This window comes from Impatiens glandulifera, chromosome 1 (assembly GCF_907164915.1).
Source record: "Impatiens glandulifera chromosome 1, dImpGla2.1, whole genome shotgun sequence".
In the NCBI taxonomy this organism is placed as follows: Eukaryota; Viridiplantae; Streptophyta; class Magnoliopsida; order Ericales; family Balsaminaceae; genus Impatiens; species Impatiens glandulifera.
This window is the reverse complement of record NC_061862.1, coordinates 46,134,557-46,149,963: the sequence shown is the minus strand read 5'-3', so window position 1 is coordinate 46,149,963 and position 15,407 is coordinate 46,134,557. Positions and strand designations below refer to the sequence as shown.

The 15,407-nt window shown below is 30.6% G+C and overlaps 1 protein-coding gene across 1 annotated transcript; it reads right to left on the bottom strand.

Annotated features, from left to right (window-relative positions):
* Positions 1 to 51: 51 nt before the first annotated feature.
* Positions 52 to 3,880, bottom strand: LOC124944076 (MACPF domain-containing protein At1g14780-like). Its single transcript, XM_047484737.1, has 7 exons — positions 3,126 to 3,880; positions 2,663 to 2,901; positions 2,387 to 2,588; positions 2,220 to 2,297; positions 1,732 to 1,915; positions 1,489 to 1,655; positions 52 to 997 (listed from the first exon to the last, which is right to left on the bottom strand). The coding sequence occupies exons 1-7, from the start codon at positions 3,372 to 3,374 to the stop codon at positions 272 to 274; spliced, it is 1,845 nt and encodes a 614-aa protein (XP_047340693.1). The 5' UTR covers positions 3,375 to 3,880; the 3' UTR covers positions 52 to 271.
* Between the last annotated feature and the right edge of the window lie 11,527 nt (positions 3,881 to 15,407).

Sequence of the window (15,407 nt, the reverse complement as noted above, 5' to 3'; positions counted from 1 at the left end):
TATAATAATAATAAAAAATAAAAAATAAACTAATTTTTCTTTCTAAACTAACAGAATAAAATTATTTGAATGTAATGTAATTACTCCCTCAACAATTTCAGTCTTTACACAAGAAACCCCTGCCTTGCTAATAAACCATTTGTATATAGGTAATATCTAGGGCAAACCAACCAATGAAATGTACTACTACAAACTATAACCTAAAATTCACCCTCTTTATATTATAACATTTTTAAGTCACATAAAATAAAAATAAAACTCATTGTTGCTTCTAACCGTCGTAATCCAGTAACGCAAACTTCACATTCAATCGGATCTTACCATTTTCGGCCACCAACTTAGCTGCTGTCACGAGCCAATGCCCCGGATTATCATGTGCCCCTCTTACCACTTCGGATGTATCAACATACTTTAGAAACTTCTTAGAACGAATCGGGACAGGCGGTCCAGATGGGTACACTCCCGAATTCAGATTAGCAGCTTGATTCTTAGGACCATCTGCATTATTATTAATAGCAGTCTTCTGAGTAAACGTGAAAGTCGTGCTCAAATTGGTCAGAATACTCGCCTTTCGGGAACCAGCTGGCGCACTAACCCACTCTGTTTTCCTAATGGTACAGTTTGGTATGTGTGTGAAAAGCAGTTTTAGGTGCAATACAGATTTCGGCCACTTCCCTGAACAGACAAGTTGTGAGCCTGTCACAATAAAAACTCCGGCGGTTTCTCCTTGGCGAATCCAGTTAGGGTCGTGTTTTACTGCAGTGGAGCAGACCTTAGAGTATCTTTTCCAATTAATGGATTCCAAGAATTGGTTGCTGGTCTCGTAGTCATCTGAACCTCGCCATTGACATGGTTTGCATCTCGATGGATCGACTAATCTGGAAGTCATTACATTTGGCATGCTTGAGAGATGATGGACATGTATTGCTAACCCATTGCTTTTCTTCCCTTCTAAGTATAAACGCAAGCCTAAAATCGGTTTCTTCTCGCTAGAAACCTGTGACAAACATTTTCATCAGTTATAGTTAAGGGAATTTGTCAATCTAAGTCAAGAAAAATAAATGATTTGTCCTAACCAACTCTCTTATATTAAGAATAAAATTAAAAGAAGTGGATAAAACCTTGCTAACTGAACTAGCATCAAAAATTCGTTTTGCTTCCTTAGCATGTGGGAGGCTCATGAACTTTTTAAAAAATGACTCAAATTACTTCTTGTATTCATTTACTGGTTAACTTTGTTAATGATATGCAATTTAAAAAGAAAATATTGTGTAAAGATGATTTAACAACTCAACGAAATTAATCAGGAAATTACAGTGTGAAGTCTTTTAATTATTTTTAAAAGTACAATAAGAAAAATGAGTCAGGAAACAAAATGCGCATTTAGTGCAAGGTCAGAAACAAGATGATATTCTTTCCCACCATTTACTTGGTGATTGTGACAAAATATCAGTTTCTAAATAAGCCCAATATGATAAATGTACGGACCTGACTAGAGCTGACAAGAATCCTCGGACCCAAGAACCGAAACTGTAGAGATGGGCGGGATGTATTCCTCCGTTGGTGTCTTAAAGGTAACTCACAGAAAAGTGGCGCCCATTGACGAGGAACTTGAAACTCCAAAAAGTACTGCAAATCTTCTGGAGTCGGTTTATCTGACAGAACAGAAGACAATACAACCATCAAACAAAAGAATTCAAACTGCTTCAAAAGTTTTATATAGAAACTTACAGCGTAGGTATAAGTTGATAGCATGACTAAGATAACCACTTCCTGGTACACCCGTGAGTAGAGAAGTAACGGGAACAAATTTGAAGAGAATTGCGTCTGGATTTGCAGCCACCGTTTGAAGCCACATGGAGTGGCTCTGTGAAAACACATTCCCTCCTCTTTTGGACAATATAATAGTCAGTCCCTGCTCAAAATTTATTCAACGGATTAACATTTACTTTCATACTATGTTTGATTCAAGCGGAACTAGAATTATAATTGAAATTGAGGTACAATTATAAACCCTTTGTTTGTTTATGGCTTAAAATAAGGAATTATAATTATAATGGAATTGAATTGAATGTTTATGATTTTTTTTCTGTTTCAATTCCATCCTCTCCCATTTGGAATTGCAAATACATGATTTCTCCCACTATAAGAATTGAATGGTAATTCCAATTATACACATTCAAACATAGCCAAGAGTCTGCTCGAGCAATCAGACTTACATCCTTGCTTGAAGTTTCGGTAACATTGTTGAACTGTAATGGCTGGGGCTGCAATACTCGTTTGAAGACTTCAGGAACCTGAGAAGAACGATAAACATCGTTAATGAGCTTTAATTCAAATACAAATAATAGAAGGATTTGAAGTAGTAGAAAAGGTAAACAAACACCTTCTGCTTTCCATTTCTTGATCTTATATCTAGTAGAGAAGGACTCTTTCCATCTGAAAATAAACAATCTCCAACATCCTCCAAATATCCTCTAAGTTCACCAGGCAGGATAGATGAAGATGGCCTTTGCTTCACACAAAGTAAATCTTGACCTCCCACAGCCATTCCCACAATTATATGCGTTCCATAAGTCTTGATGAATCTACCAACAACAAAAACAAGGTTAAAATCCAAACACTTTCAAGTAAATTGATAATAAAAAACAAAGATAGTGACCTAGATAAGGATGCTGGATCCCAATGAGAAGGGACTGCTTTCTTAACGCTCTCTCGGAGTATAAGTGGAGAAGCTTTTAGATGTAAATAGAACAAAGATATAAAGTAACCATCAAAAGCAAGATATTTGGTGTCTTCTCCATCATTCAGCCATGAACCAGTTAGATCAAACACAGAATTGAGGTAGCCAGATGGAACTTTCCCTTGTAGAGAAGATCTTTGGTTCAGCAACTCAGACATCTGCAAATGCAAATGAGACATGAACCAATTCATTCATTCATTCATTTGGATAAATTAGGTACTATTTCCATAATTTTCTATTATACAGTGAAGATGGAGGGAGACCATATAAGGAAGCTCTCACTTTGTTATCCACTGTTTGTTCCACTTCCACTCAAACTACTTCCTTTTTCAACAGTGTGATAAAAACAAAACAAAAAAAAGACAAACGGAAAATATTTCACCTGATTAAAGTCAAGAACATCCGATTTAAGCCGGACTCGATCCCCTTTATCGCAACCTATATCCTCCGATACATCAGGAATGGTGACACCAATGCCTGGAATGACAATGTCCCGTTTGTTTGTTTGGTCTAACTCCACCAAACTCCCGCCGTCAGGGCAACTCTTGGCGAATTTCAGCCGGAAATCAGAGGTGAGATCAAACCCTAATCCCAGGGCCTCTACAGCTAAAACCTCAATTGGGTTTCCCATCCGATCGTATACCCAGATAGAAGTCCAGTCGGTTTAGCAAAAGGAAGAAGCTGATAGAGAATCCATATCGATACCAAGAGAAGAAATGCTTAAAGGCTATCTATCTAGGGTTAGATTGTAAAATGGAGAAAAAATACGAAATTCAACACGCTGACGCTTTAGAATTTTTTATATTCTTCAAATGGCTAACTTTGACCAGAAGTTTCCATAGTTGCTTCGTTGAGCTACTTTTCTTCTATTTAGTAATTGAACTTTTTCATGGGATGAATCGTATATTACATTTACCGATTGCCTGCATCTGTTGTTGATGTATGTCGTGCGGAATTCATGCACGAGCGAGCTTTTTCACGGTGCTGTGATAATCTATTGGATTGAAATAGAGAGAGAGAAAGAGACGCCTGTGAATAATCGATTGGATCTCCTCCTCCTCCTGCTGACCTTACCTAACACTTAACCAGCTCCTCAAACACTGGTCAACTACTAAGGGAATAAAGGGATAATGGCCATTTTCATCTCATTTCTCAACTTCAAACTTTGACTCTTCCCCCACTTGATTCCTTATTTATTGTTGAAAAGTGTAACATTAGTAGAAAAATAAATTAATTGGGTTTTATTTCTTATATTTTATAATTGATGATTTTGAATAAGGAATTGTTTTTTTTTACTTAGATTTATCCTATTTTTAAGGGGATTTTATCTTGATTATTTATAAATAAATAAAAACATGGGACCACAAGTTAAATTAAGGATGACAAATTAAGAGTGGGTCAATACGTATACTTAGTGTTTTATCAATACCTTATACCTTATCTAAAATTTCGGTTGGCAAAAAATGCATATCTTTATCTTGATTTCAGTATACTTGATTTTGATACCTTAATTTCAATATATAAAAAATTCATACATTTATCTTACCTTGATTTCAGTATACCTTAATTTCGGTACAATATCGATATTATACATTGCATACCTAAAAAATATATTATCTTAAAAAATATCAATCTCATCGATAATGTAGAGATTGCATATATTAAATAATATTTCAGTATAATTATATTTTGATATTATTCAAAAATTATATTTTTATAATTAAATTAATATAAATATATTTAATTATTTCCTTATAAGTATTATATATATATTTATATATTTTTTAACTTATAAATATTATTTCCTTATATTTCGATATACCAAAATTTTAAAAATTTAATACTTTTATCGTACCAATAATTTCGGTATGGTATCATACCTTACCTTTTTTCGGTATACCTTAAATATCGATATTTTCGATATATTACGGTCCGGTATTTTTGATATACCTTTAAAATCGATAATTTTTCTCACCCCTACCACAAACGTAAACACAGACAAAAACATGCATTTTGACACTCCTTTGATTAGTTTATTCAAACTTGTTTCTATTTTTATATAAAGTTTAAATTAGTTTTTTTTAATCACTTAGTTTATTCAAACTTGTTTCTATTTTTATATAAAGTTTAAATTAGTTTTTTTTAATCACTAAACTTTTTAATTAAGATTAAAAAATTTATGAATTTATCATAATATTTAATATCTAAATTTTAATTTAGTTGTTTTATTTTATACTATTTATAAATTATTATTTTTATATATTACTCTTTATTTATATTAATAAAAATTAACTTTTTATTTTCTCTCTATATATCATTTCAAATTTGACCCAAGAAAGACACACAAAAAAATGGTGCAAATCATTTTCAATAATATATAGTAAACATTTATATAATTTATAAGAAGAATCATCATAGGTGTGTACTAAAAGCTACTTTATATATATGTATATCAATCTTTGGTAAAATTATGTAAATAAAAGTTATAAGTTATATAAATCATTAGTTATTGAGTCAAAGTATAAAGTTGATAAATCATATAGATTTTATATATAAAGTATGAGAGAAAGAAAAAGTTCACTCTTTTATTTATACAAAATTATTTTTAATTACTATTTTAATATTTACTTTATTTTAATGTATTTTATTATTAAGTAATATTAAAGTTATTGTGGTTTGTTAAGATAATATATTTGGTTGAGAAATATCAAATTTTATGAACAAAGTTGAAGAGATGTGTCAAACTAGTATATTAAAAACTAGTATATTAAGTTATAAAATTCTATATAATTCAAAAATGTGTCAAATTTATTCATTTAAAATTTGACGACGGTATAATAATAATAATTAATTTCAGCGACGATGACATCATTCGTATCTCCACTTCTAACCTCAATCTCGACTCATCTATAGACAAACTATAGAATAGATTTCAGTAGGTGTTTGATTCTAACAGAACTAGCCCATTAAAAATAATCTTGAAAGAGAAAATCTAAAATCCATCTTCCATTTTGTTCAATCAACAACATTTATCTCATTTGCGATCTGATCTACGCAAAAAGAGTTTTGGGTTTCCCGGATTTCATAAACATATCGGAAATTATCGAAGAAAAAAACATACAAATCGTAATCTAATTCATATTATCTACGGTTACTCGAAGGATCTAGAATTCCCCAGATTCAGCATTAGATTTATTTATTCGTACAACGATGAAGTGGTGAATTGCGCTATAAAAATGTCTAATTTCGGACTGGTCTCGACTCAGAGTCAGACTCAACAATCGGTCGCCACCATACTTGTCGACGATGAATTCATGAATGAATTCCTTGAAAGAAGCCAAAATGGTTCATGTTCACAAAGGAATTGGCAAAATTGGGGATCATGAGTTTGAAAGGGAATATGGATTTATTTTTATGGATGGATTTACAGGGTTTCTTAATGACGATAAACAAAACGGGAGTAAAGATGCGTTGAGTTAAAATATTATATATTTAATATCTGATGTGGATTAATATTGTTTAATAATTATATAGTTGTAAAAAAAATTAACACCGTTAATTTTTTTTTGTTAAATAGAATAAATTTGACACATTTTGTCAAGTTTATATACATAAATTAAATTTTACAACTTAATAAATAAATTTGAAACCACTTTCCAATTTTATGCACAAAATTAACATTTATCTCATATATTTTTTCCGAAGTCACCAAAATTATACAAATTCTCAATACACAGATTAGCTGCTCATTATTATTTCCTCACACAGATCATCTCACCAAATTATTGGTGAAGTGATAAAAGATAAGGAGTATGCTTTCTTTGAGAGTTTAAGGAGTTTAAGACAAGGGGACCCTCTTTCCCCTTTCTTATTTGTTATTGGTATGGAAGGTCTTTCTAGAATGATGTAGTTTATCGAAAATGTGGGTTTGTTTTATGGGGTGGAATGTGGTTCGAGATGATATTCGTTCTCTATGTCTCATTTATTATTTATAGATGACACTTTTTGCATGATTCAGGCTACTAAGAGAAATGTTAAGCATCTTCGTGATATTCTCTAGTTATTTGGAGCGTGTTCGGGACTGCGTGTTAATTTGGGTAAGTCTGATATCTTCTTCTCTAATTCAGTTTCGTCTAAGAAAAAGATTAGATTGGCATGTATTTTGGGATTTAAAATTGGGATTTTCCCGTCTACGTATCTCGGGCTCCCTCTAGGGGAGAAAACTAGCTCCAAAGCTTCTTGGAATCTGATCATCAGTAAAATGGAGAGGAAGCTTTCCATTTGGAAAAGTAAGATGATTTCTAAGGGAGGTCGTTTAGGACTTATTAAGAGCGCTCTTTCTTCAATGTCAACTTATATGATGTCTCTATTTGTCCTCCCAAAGTGTGTGGCCGTGAAGATGGAGAGAATTATGTGTAAATTTTTATGGGGGTCGTCTGATTCCTCATTTTCTCATTTAGTGAGTTGGGATAAAGTTAAATTAATAAAAAAGTAGGAGGGACTGGGAATCCGCGATCTTGTTTCTTTTAATAAATCCTTATTATCCAAATAGTGTGGTAGATTTGCATATAAGCAAGAGAGTATTGGGACTAAATTGATTAAATGTAAATATGGTCATGATAAGTCTGGTTGATTCACCCATAAATCTTATAGACTCGTGGGATGCAACATTTGGGGTGGTATTTATTGCATATGGAAGAGTTATCATGAGTATCAGGAGTATTCAATTTTTATTGTGGGTAATGAAAGTTCGATTAGTTTTGGGGACAACACTTGGAGTGGCGGTAAATGTTTGGCAAAGATTTTTCCCGAGCTTGCTTCTATTTCTATTTGTAGAGATGCATCGGTCAAAGATATGTTTGACATTCGGTCTAGTGGTTTTGCTAACCGTATCAGGTATAGAAGAAGATTTAACAGTGAAGAAAACATGTCCAATGATAGACTTTTGTTCATGATTAGAAATAAGGGGTTAAACTCGTCTTTCTATGCGTTGGCGTAATCTAAATAACTTTAATGTTGAACATTGTTACACTTTGTTCAATAAAGTTAGCCCGATTGATCTTTGTTGGGAAAATTATGGGAGTCTAAGATGCCTACCAAGATCTTATTTTTTTTATTGGAGTGTTATTCACGGCAAAATTCTCACTAACGATAGATGTATGAAAAAGTATGATTATTGTGAGTCGTTGTCGTATGTGTTATAAAGAGGTTGAGACAGCTTCTCATCTACTTTTACATTGTCACGTTGTTGCAAGTATATGGAGTTTTTTATGGAATTTGACTGGAAATACAATGGGTTATGCCAAAAACTGTTAGTGGCTATTGAGAGGTATAGATTGGGGCGACTAAAAATGCGAGACTTAGAAGATGGATCTCTATCCCTATTATTTTCTGGTGAACTATCTAGTTGTAAAGAAATCGAAGAAGTTTTAACAATGAAAGTAGGTCGTTAAGAATTATTCACAATGCCATTATCATGACGATGTCAGAGATTAGATCCGAAAAACCTGTGGATTCATGTGGAGATCTTATTGCGCTTCTTGAAGATCTTCGAGTCAATTAATTATTCTAATATCGTATTCAATTTGTAAATGACTTTTTTCATGTTATGATTAATCGATTTTTTAATTAAATAGACCATTTAAAAAAATGTGAGTCATAGTTGTGAGATTTTATTAGGCTCAAAACGTTTACAATTTAAATGTGAGTAATAGTAGTTAGATATCATTTATCATTCGAGAATAAAAAAAAAAGTAAGTTGTTTTCAAAATTTATTTAATTTTTAAAATATAACCTTCATTCATTTAGTGTAAAAAGACATTTTAATATATAAATAGTCAATTTAAAGTATTAAATAATTGCATTCTTGTGACCTCATGGTTTGGGTCGGGTCATTATTAATATGTTTGAATTGTCAAATTTGGATTATTTATTTAGAACAAATTAATTTTTCAGATCACTTTTCAAAATTTTATAATTCTGAGTTTTTTACTATCTAATTAAAAAAAAAAAAAAAAAAAAAAAACCAATAGCCCAAATTTCACCATTCAACATATTTGATACAATGGAAGAGCACTAATTAAAATAGTGCTTGTTTTTATAATTTTTGCTTGCATTTTAAATTATTATTTTTAAATTAAATTTTTATTCAAAATAAATGCATAAGCTCTAATTAAAATAGTGCTTGTTTTTATAATTTTTGCTTGCATTTTAAGTTATTTTTATTTGTCATCGAATTTTCAAATTTGTTCAATTTTATAATTATGCATTTATTTTGGATAAAAAATTAATTTAAAAATAATATATATATATATATATATATATATATATATATATATATATAAATAAGAGGTGTAATAAATTGGTGAATTTAAATAATTAAATATTTTATATTAAAATCCCATTAAAGAAGTATGTTTTAATTTGTAGGTGGTGTAACTTTAATTAATGTTTTATTTCATGTTCATGAACAACCCTACAAATTAAAGGAGTTTATAATTAAAAACTATGTAAAATTATAGAAAACTAATTATTCATTAAAAAATTATGTATTATAATAATAAAAGTATAATGTTTAGTGTAACTGAAAATATTTTCATTTTTTATCGTGATAATCCTAATAGATGGGTATTTGTTTCTTCAATAAAATTTGATGTCATTTTAAATTGAATCAAGAAGCCCATGAAATTGTCGACTCACAGTTTCTGTACTACGATAAAAAAATAGAGAAATTGTCCTACTTTTTTTGTAATGGGTAAGTATATACTAACACTATTACAACCTTCTCTATTGATGTTTTCCTTTTGGGCATCAACCTCCAATATCTCTTACCATATCACACAAAACTTTAAAGGTTGACATATTCATTCGAAGTTCATTAATGCAAGTTGAATTACATTCTACTGTCAATCTAGCTATCTATCTAGTTCGAGAGATTATTTTTTTCTTTTGTTTTGATATCATGAAACCTTTCTCGAATGTAGAAATAAATTTCTACATAATATTGAGCAAATAAAAAGACCAACACGTTGTTTGTTGAAGTAATAATAATTTCTTTAGTTTTCGTCGTTGTTGGGTGACAAGAGGGGAACAATTTTATCTACATTAAAAAATTAACCAAATAATTAATTCTTAAACCTAAGTTACAATCAATTCATTGAAATCATGAGACTTTATTAAATGACAACGTTACAAACTAACCAAACCAGTCATATTTATTAACATTGAAGATATAAACTAAAAAAAGTTTTTCTAATATAAAAAAATAGACATTGAAAAGAGAATTAAAACTAAATTTAACAAAGATGACTTTTCTTTAATACTAGGAAGAAGATAAATTTTATGATGAAAAATCGTAAAAAGATATAAAAATGTTATCGGCTACAAGATTGTAGATTAAAGGTGAAGAGGTTAGTCAGCTTTAAGACTAAGATGATCTCACTGCTTAAGTCGTATGAGCTGAACAATTTTTTTCTAAAACGTAATTGCCTACAACATCAGAGAACTTGAACAAGGCTGAAAAGAATGGTATTCTGATAAACGAATGGTCAAAAAACTATAATCCCAACAAAATGCAAATGTAAATAAAAAAAGTATTCTTTTAAATATCTTTTCTTGGTCGAAGATATCATCAGTAATATATACAAAATTTGTAGAATAAAAATACTGAAAAAACTCTTCCAATACAGTTCAGAAATGAACGATAGATCTAAAAGTAAACAATAGAAAAAAGGAAAAAAGTTCATCTAGCCGTATGTATTTGTACAACTAGTTCAATTAAACGTATAAACTAATAAAAGTCCATTTAGATGAACGTACTATTAAAAATTGGCTCATTTAGCCTTGTTAGTAACTCTGTTAACTTTTTTTAAAAATTATTAATTAATTATTTATTTTCTTCCTTTCCTTTTTTTTATTAATTAAATATTTATTTAATCTTTTTCTTTTTTTTATCAATTATATTTTCTTCTGTCTTTTTATCTTCTTTCTTTTTCATCTTCTTTCACTTCCTCTTCTTTCTTTTCCCTCTTTTCATCTTCTATCTTTGTAAGTTTTCTCCATATTCAAAGAAGTTTGCTCAACCAAAGAAGTTTGTTCAACCAAAAAAGCTCGACTCAATCCTTTATTTGCGGCTTCAAAGGTTAGTTATCATTCTCCTACTTTAGAGTTCATTGATTTATAAATATTTTAGTAAAACGTGTATGACTAGTTTGTGTTTATGTTGAAATATTAATAATTGTTTTGTTGATAATTATGACAAAAAATTAAGGTTAAAAATGATAGAACATGATGAATCGCCTTTACAATTAGGATGTGAAGCAGAAGTGCCTCAATCAGAAATGTCTATAATGGATTGGGATAAGGATAGCGAAGGATTTTAGACATGAGTTTTGACAAAGTCTAATGGCAGTGGTGAACTGATAGTGATAGTGACAATAGTCATGATGACGATAGCGAAGACGAAGACGAAGATGATGATGATCCGTATATGTGTGAAGATATCAGTACTCACATTTTGTCAAAGTAATCAAGTGGTGTATTCTTTATTGATATGTCATTTAAAGATCACAATGAATTAAAATCTTCTGTGACAAAGTATTCATGTGAAAAAGGGGTATGTCTATATGCTAGACCTAATGAGTCGGCAAAGGTAAAATATGTGTGCAAAGCAAAAAATTATAAATGGATGATATATGCTAGACAAAAAGGTACAAGTGGTGCATTTTTGGTTAAGTCTCTTCACCAAGAACACACTTGTTTTGCGGATAATAAAAATAAAGGAGTCACTGCATCTTATATTATATTTCTCAACATTTTAAGACAAGAGTGATATCACAGCCTAACATAAAGATCAAAGAGCTCGTTGAGCTATGTAGAGTTCAACTAAATGCAAGTGTGAGTAAAACTAAAGTGAAAAGAGCAAAAAAAACATGTGAGAGACATGGTGAATGGGGGTTTCAAGACAGAATATGCTAGTTTATGGAGTTATGCAGCAGAGTTAATGAAAACTAATTCAGGGACGTCAGTAAAAATAAAAGTTACAAGAGATGAAGAGAAAGATGTTACTCATTTCAAAAGGATTTACATATGTTTTGAAGCTTGTAAACGGGGATTTATAGATGGATGTCGACCATTTATAGGAATTGATTCTTGTTTTATAAAACATGCATGTGAAGGCCTATTAGCTTCTGCAATTGCTAGAGATAGAAATAATCAAAATTTTCCATTAGCTTGGGCAGTCATTGAAACAGAAAGTAAAGATAGTTAGACATGGTTTTTTGAAAACTTGGTGCGAGATATTGGATTCGAAAATGGAGAAGGTCTAACTATAATGTCAGACATGCATCTTGTAAGTTTTGATACTCTAATATTTTCATATTTTGCTCAAAAGTCTTTATTAAATATTTACTTGTATAATCTTTTTTCAAAGAATTTTATATGCTGTGCAAACTTTTCTTTCACAAGCTGAACATAAATTATGTACTCGTCATATTTATGCAAATTGGAGTAAAAATTACAAGGGAGGACAAATGAATATGTTGTTCTATAAACTAGAAAAGAACACTTATCATGAATAATTCGAGGGTAGCCTAGCTGAAATGGAATTTATTCATTACAAGCAAAGTCTGATTTAATGAAATACAAACCGGAGAAATGGAGCAAGACGTGCATGCTAACAACAAGTCAATGTGATGTCATAGACAACAACATGTGTGAGAGCTTCAATGCATGGATTTTAGATGCTCGGGTAATATCTATTGTGAGTATGTTGAATCGCATTAGAATAATGGTAATGCATAGACTGCATGATAATCGAAGTCATTTATCTAGTTGAAAGTATGATGTTTCCCCTAATGTAATGCAAATAATTGAAGAAACTAGAAAATATGCATATTGTTGTGGGATTGAATAGAATGGTGATGTAGGATATGAGATATCTGATAATGATGAGAGGCATGTTGTAAATCTTCGAAATAAATCTTGTTCTTGTAGAGAATGGAACATTTCTGGTATTCCATGTAAACATGCCTTGGAGCAATTGATGACTCTGGGAAGAGAATTGAAAATTTTGTATCTTATTGGTATAAGAAAAACATGTATTTGAAATCATATGCTAACACCATGGAACCAATTCATTGGGAGAGAATGTGATCTTCGTCGAATCTTCCAATTATTCATCCACCTATCTTTAAGAGAATGGCAGGTCGGCCAAAAAAGAATAGAAGGAAAGATAGGGATGAATCTCCAAAGAACGTTGGAAAGATGTCAAGAAAGGGGAGAATCATGCATTGTAGTGTTTGTGGTTCAAGTACTCACAATAAAAAGGGGTGCAAACAACAAGGTCAAATATCATCGACAAATAATATTGTAAGTTAAATTCAACATTTTTGGTTGGTTAACATAGTTTACATAAGTTAACATATATGTATTTGAAATAAGTTTTGTGTTGTTAAGAATTTGAGGAGAACTATAGAATTTGAAGGCATGAGAGTTTATCAAACCAATGATAGGGTCAAAATTGAAAATGTAAGTTCAATTTAAATTATTATATTCTTATTGTAATTTACAAATGTGTACTCTATTTTATAGCCCGGAAGACAAAGAAGACGAATGATTACTACAATTGACGGTCAAACATCGTAATCCTTATCAACACAAGAGTGTTAGTTGATATTGTGAGATAATTGAGATTTGACAGCACAATAGTGTTATTTGATAGTGTGTGAGAATTTAGATTTGGCAATGTGTTTGTATTTGAGATCTTTTAGATGTATTTGAGAAATTATTTTTTGAGGTTTTGTGAAGAGTTTGTTCTATTGTAATAGGCCTTCTACTTTTGTGAAAAAGATTTAACAACATTTTTGTTAATTTTGTTCTACTATAATGTTTTGAGAAGGGTTGTTTAATTGTAATAGATCTTTTAATTTTATGAAAAAAAATTAACAATTTGTTTATGATTTTTTTTTTCTTAATGTAAACTAAAATAAAATTAATAGTCATTACGTTTAATCTTTGATTTATGATTTATAATTTTCAATAAAATAAAATATTACAGTAAATATTGAACTATTCTATACATAATATTATGTTATATAAAAAGAAGCAAAATAGTAGAAAAATTAAAAATAAATAAATAAATAATAAAAAGAGATAAATTGATTAATTAATTAATAAGTCAAATTTAAAAAAAATAAAATAGTAAAAGTAGATAAATAAATTAATTAATTAATAAAAAAAAGGGAGAGAAAGAATGAATATTTAATTAATAAATTTTAAAAAACAATTAAAAAAAATAACAAAGTTTACTAAAAGAGGTTAAATTAGCCAAATTTTAATAGTACATACATCTAAATGAATTTTTATTAGTTCATACGTCTAATTGAGTTAGTTGTACAAATACATATGGCTAGATGAACTTTTTTCTAGAAAAATCCACAATTAATAAAACAGAGTAACCAGATCCATCATATACATGAAAAGTAAAAACAAAGAAACATATGCATCATAACTTCACAAACTAAAAGTAGGAGAAATTTACCAGCTATGTTACAAAGAGATTTGTGTTGTGCTCGGTCCGGTGGTAGAAATACGGGAAAAAATATCAGCTGGAGAAGAAGAAGATTGGAGTCCAAAGAGTAAATTAGGGAAGCCGGAGGTTTTAACATTGAAAAGTACATAAATAAGGACAAGATTTGATGAAGTGAAGAAGATGAATGAAATAAAATATCATAACCAGGGCCGGCTATTAGGGTGAGCAAGATGGGCCACCGCTCAGGACCCCAAAATTAAGAAGGCCCAAAAAAAAATTTATGCAATACTATAAAAAAAAATTATATTTTATGTTTCTTTTTACTCGGCTCACTCTCTCTCAAATTATTCTCTCAAATCTTTCTACTCGGCTATTAGGTTTTATGTTTTATGTTTTATGAATTTAAATATTGCTTTTGAATTCAAAATTTAGGCCTCAAATCTTAGATCGCTCAGGACCCCAAAAAGGAACGAGACGGCCCTGATCATAACCCCGAAATTAAAGGGAAAATTTGACGAAATTATTCCAGTAAGAGGTGAAATTTGAAAAATAACTAAAGGTTAATAATGTTTGCAAAAATGATATTTTGAGCATGTGAAATGTTCATATTATCCTATGAGTCTGTGACGCGAATCGTATACATATTTGCATCACACACTATACATATTCGCGTGATATACATGACAATATGAATATTTCACAAGCTCAAAATATCATGTTTGCAAACATTATTAACCTTGGGTTATTTTTCAAATTTTTAAGTATAAAAAAAATGGCGGATTTTAGGGAAATTGGACGAAATGACCCTAAAGATGGGGGCATTTGCCTCCGTGGTCACCCTATAATTAAAATTGATTTGGTGACCACTTTATTTTTTTAGACGAAATTACTTTTTTCGCGTAACGCGAAGGGACTTCGCGTAACGCGAAGGGACTTCGCGTAACGCGAAGGGACTTCGCGAAACGCGAAGTGAATTAGGTTTAATATAAATACTCAATTTTTTTCATTTTTTTCATTTCGTTTCTCTCTCTTCTCTCTCTGGTCTTGTTCGTCGGCAGCGGCGAAAACTTCGGCGACGACGACTACGACTATGCCCCCTGAATCTACAAAGGTAAGAAAACCTTAACCTGAATC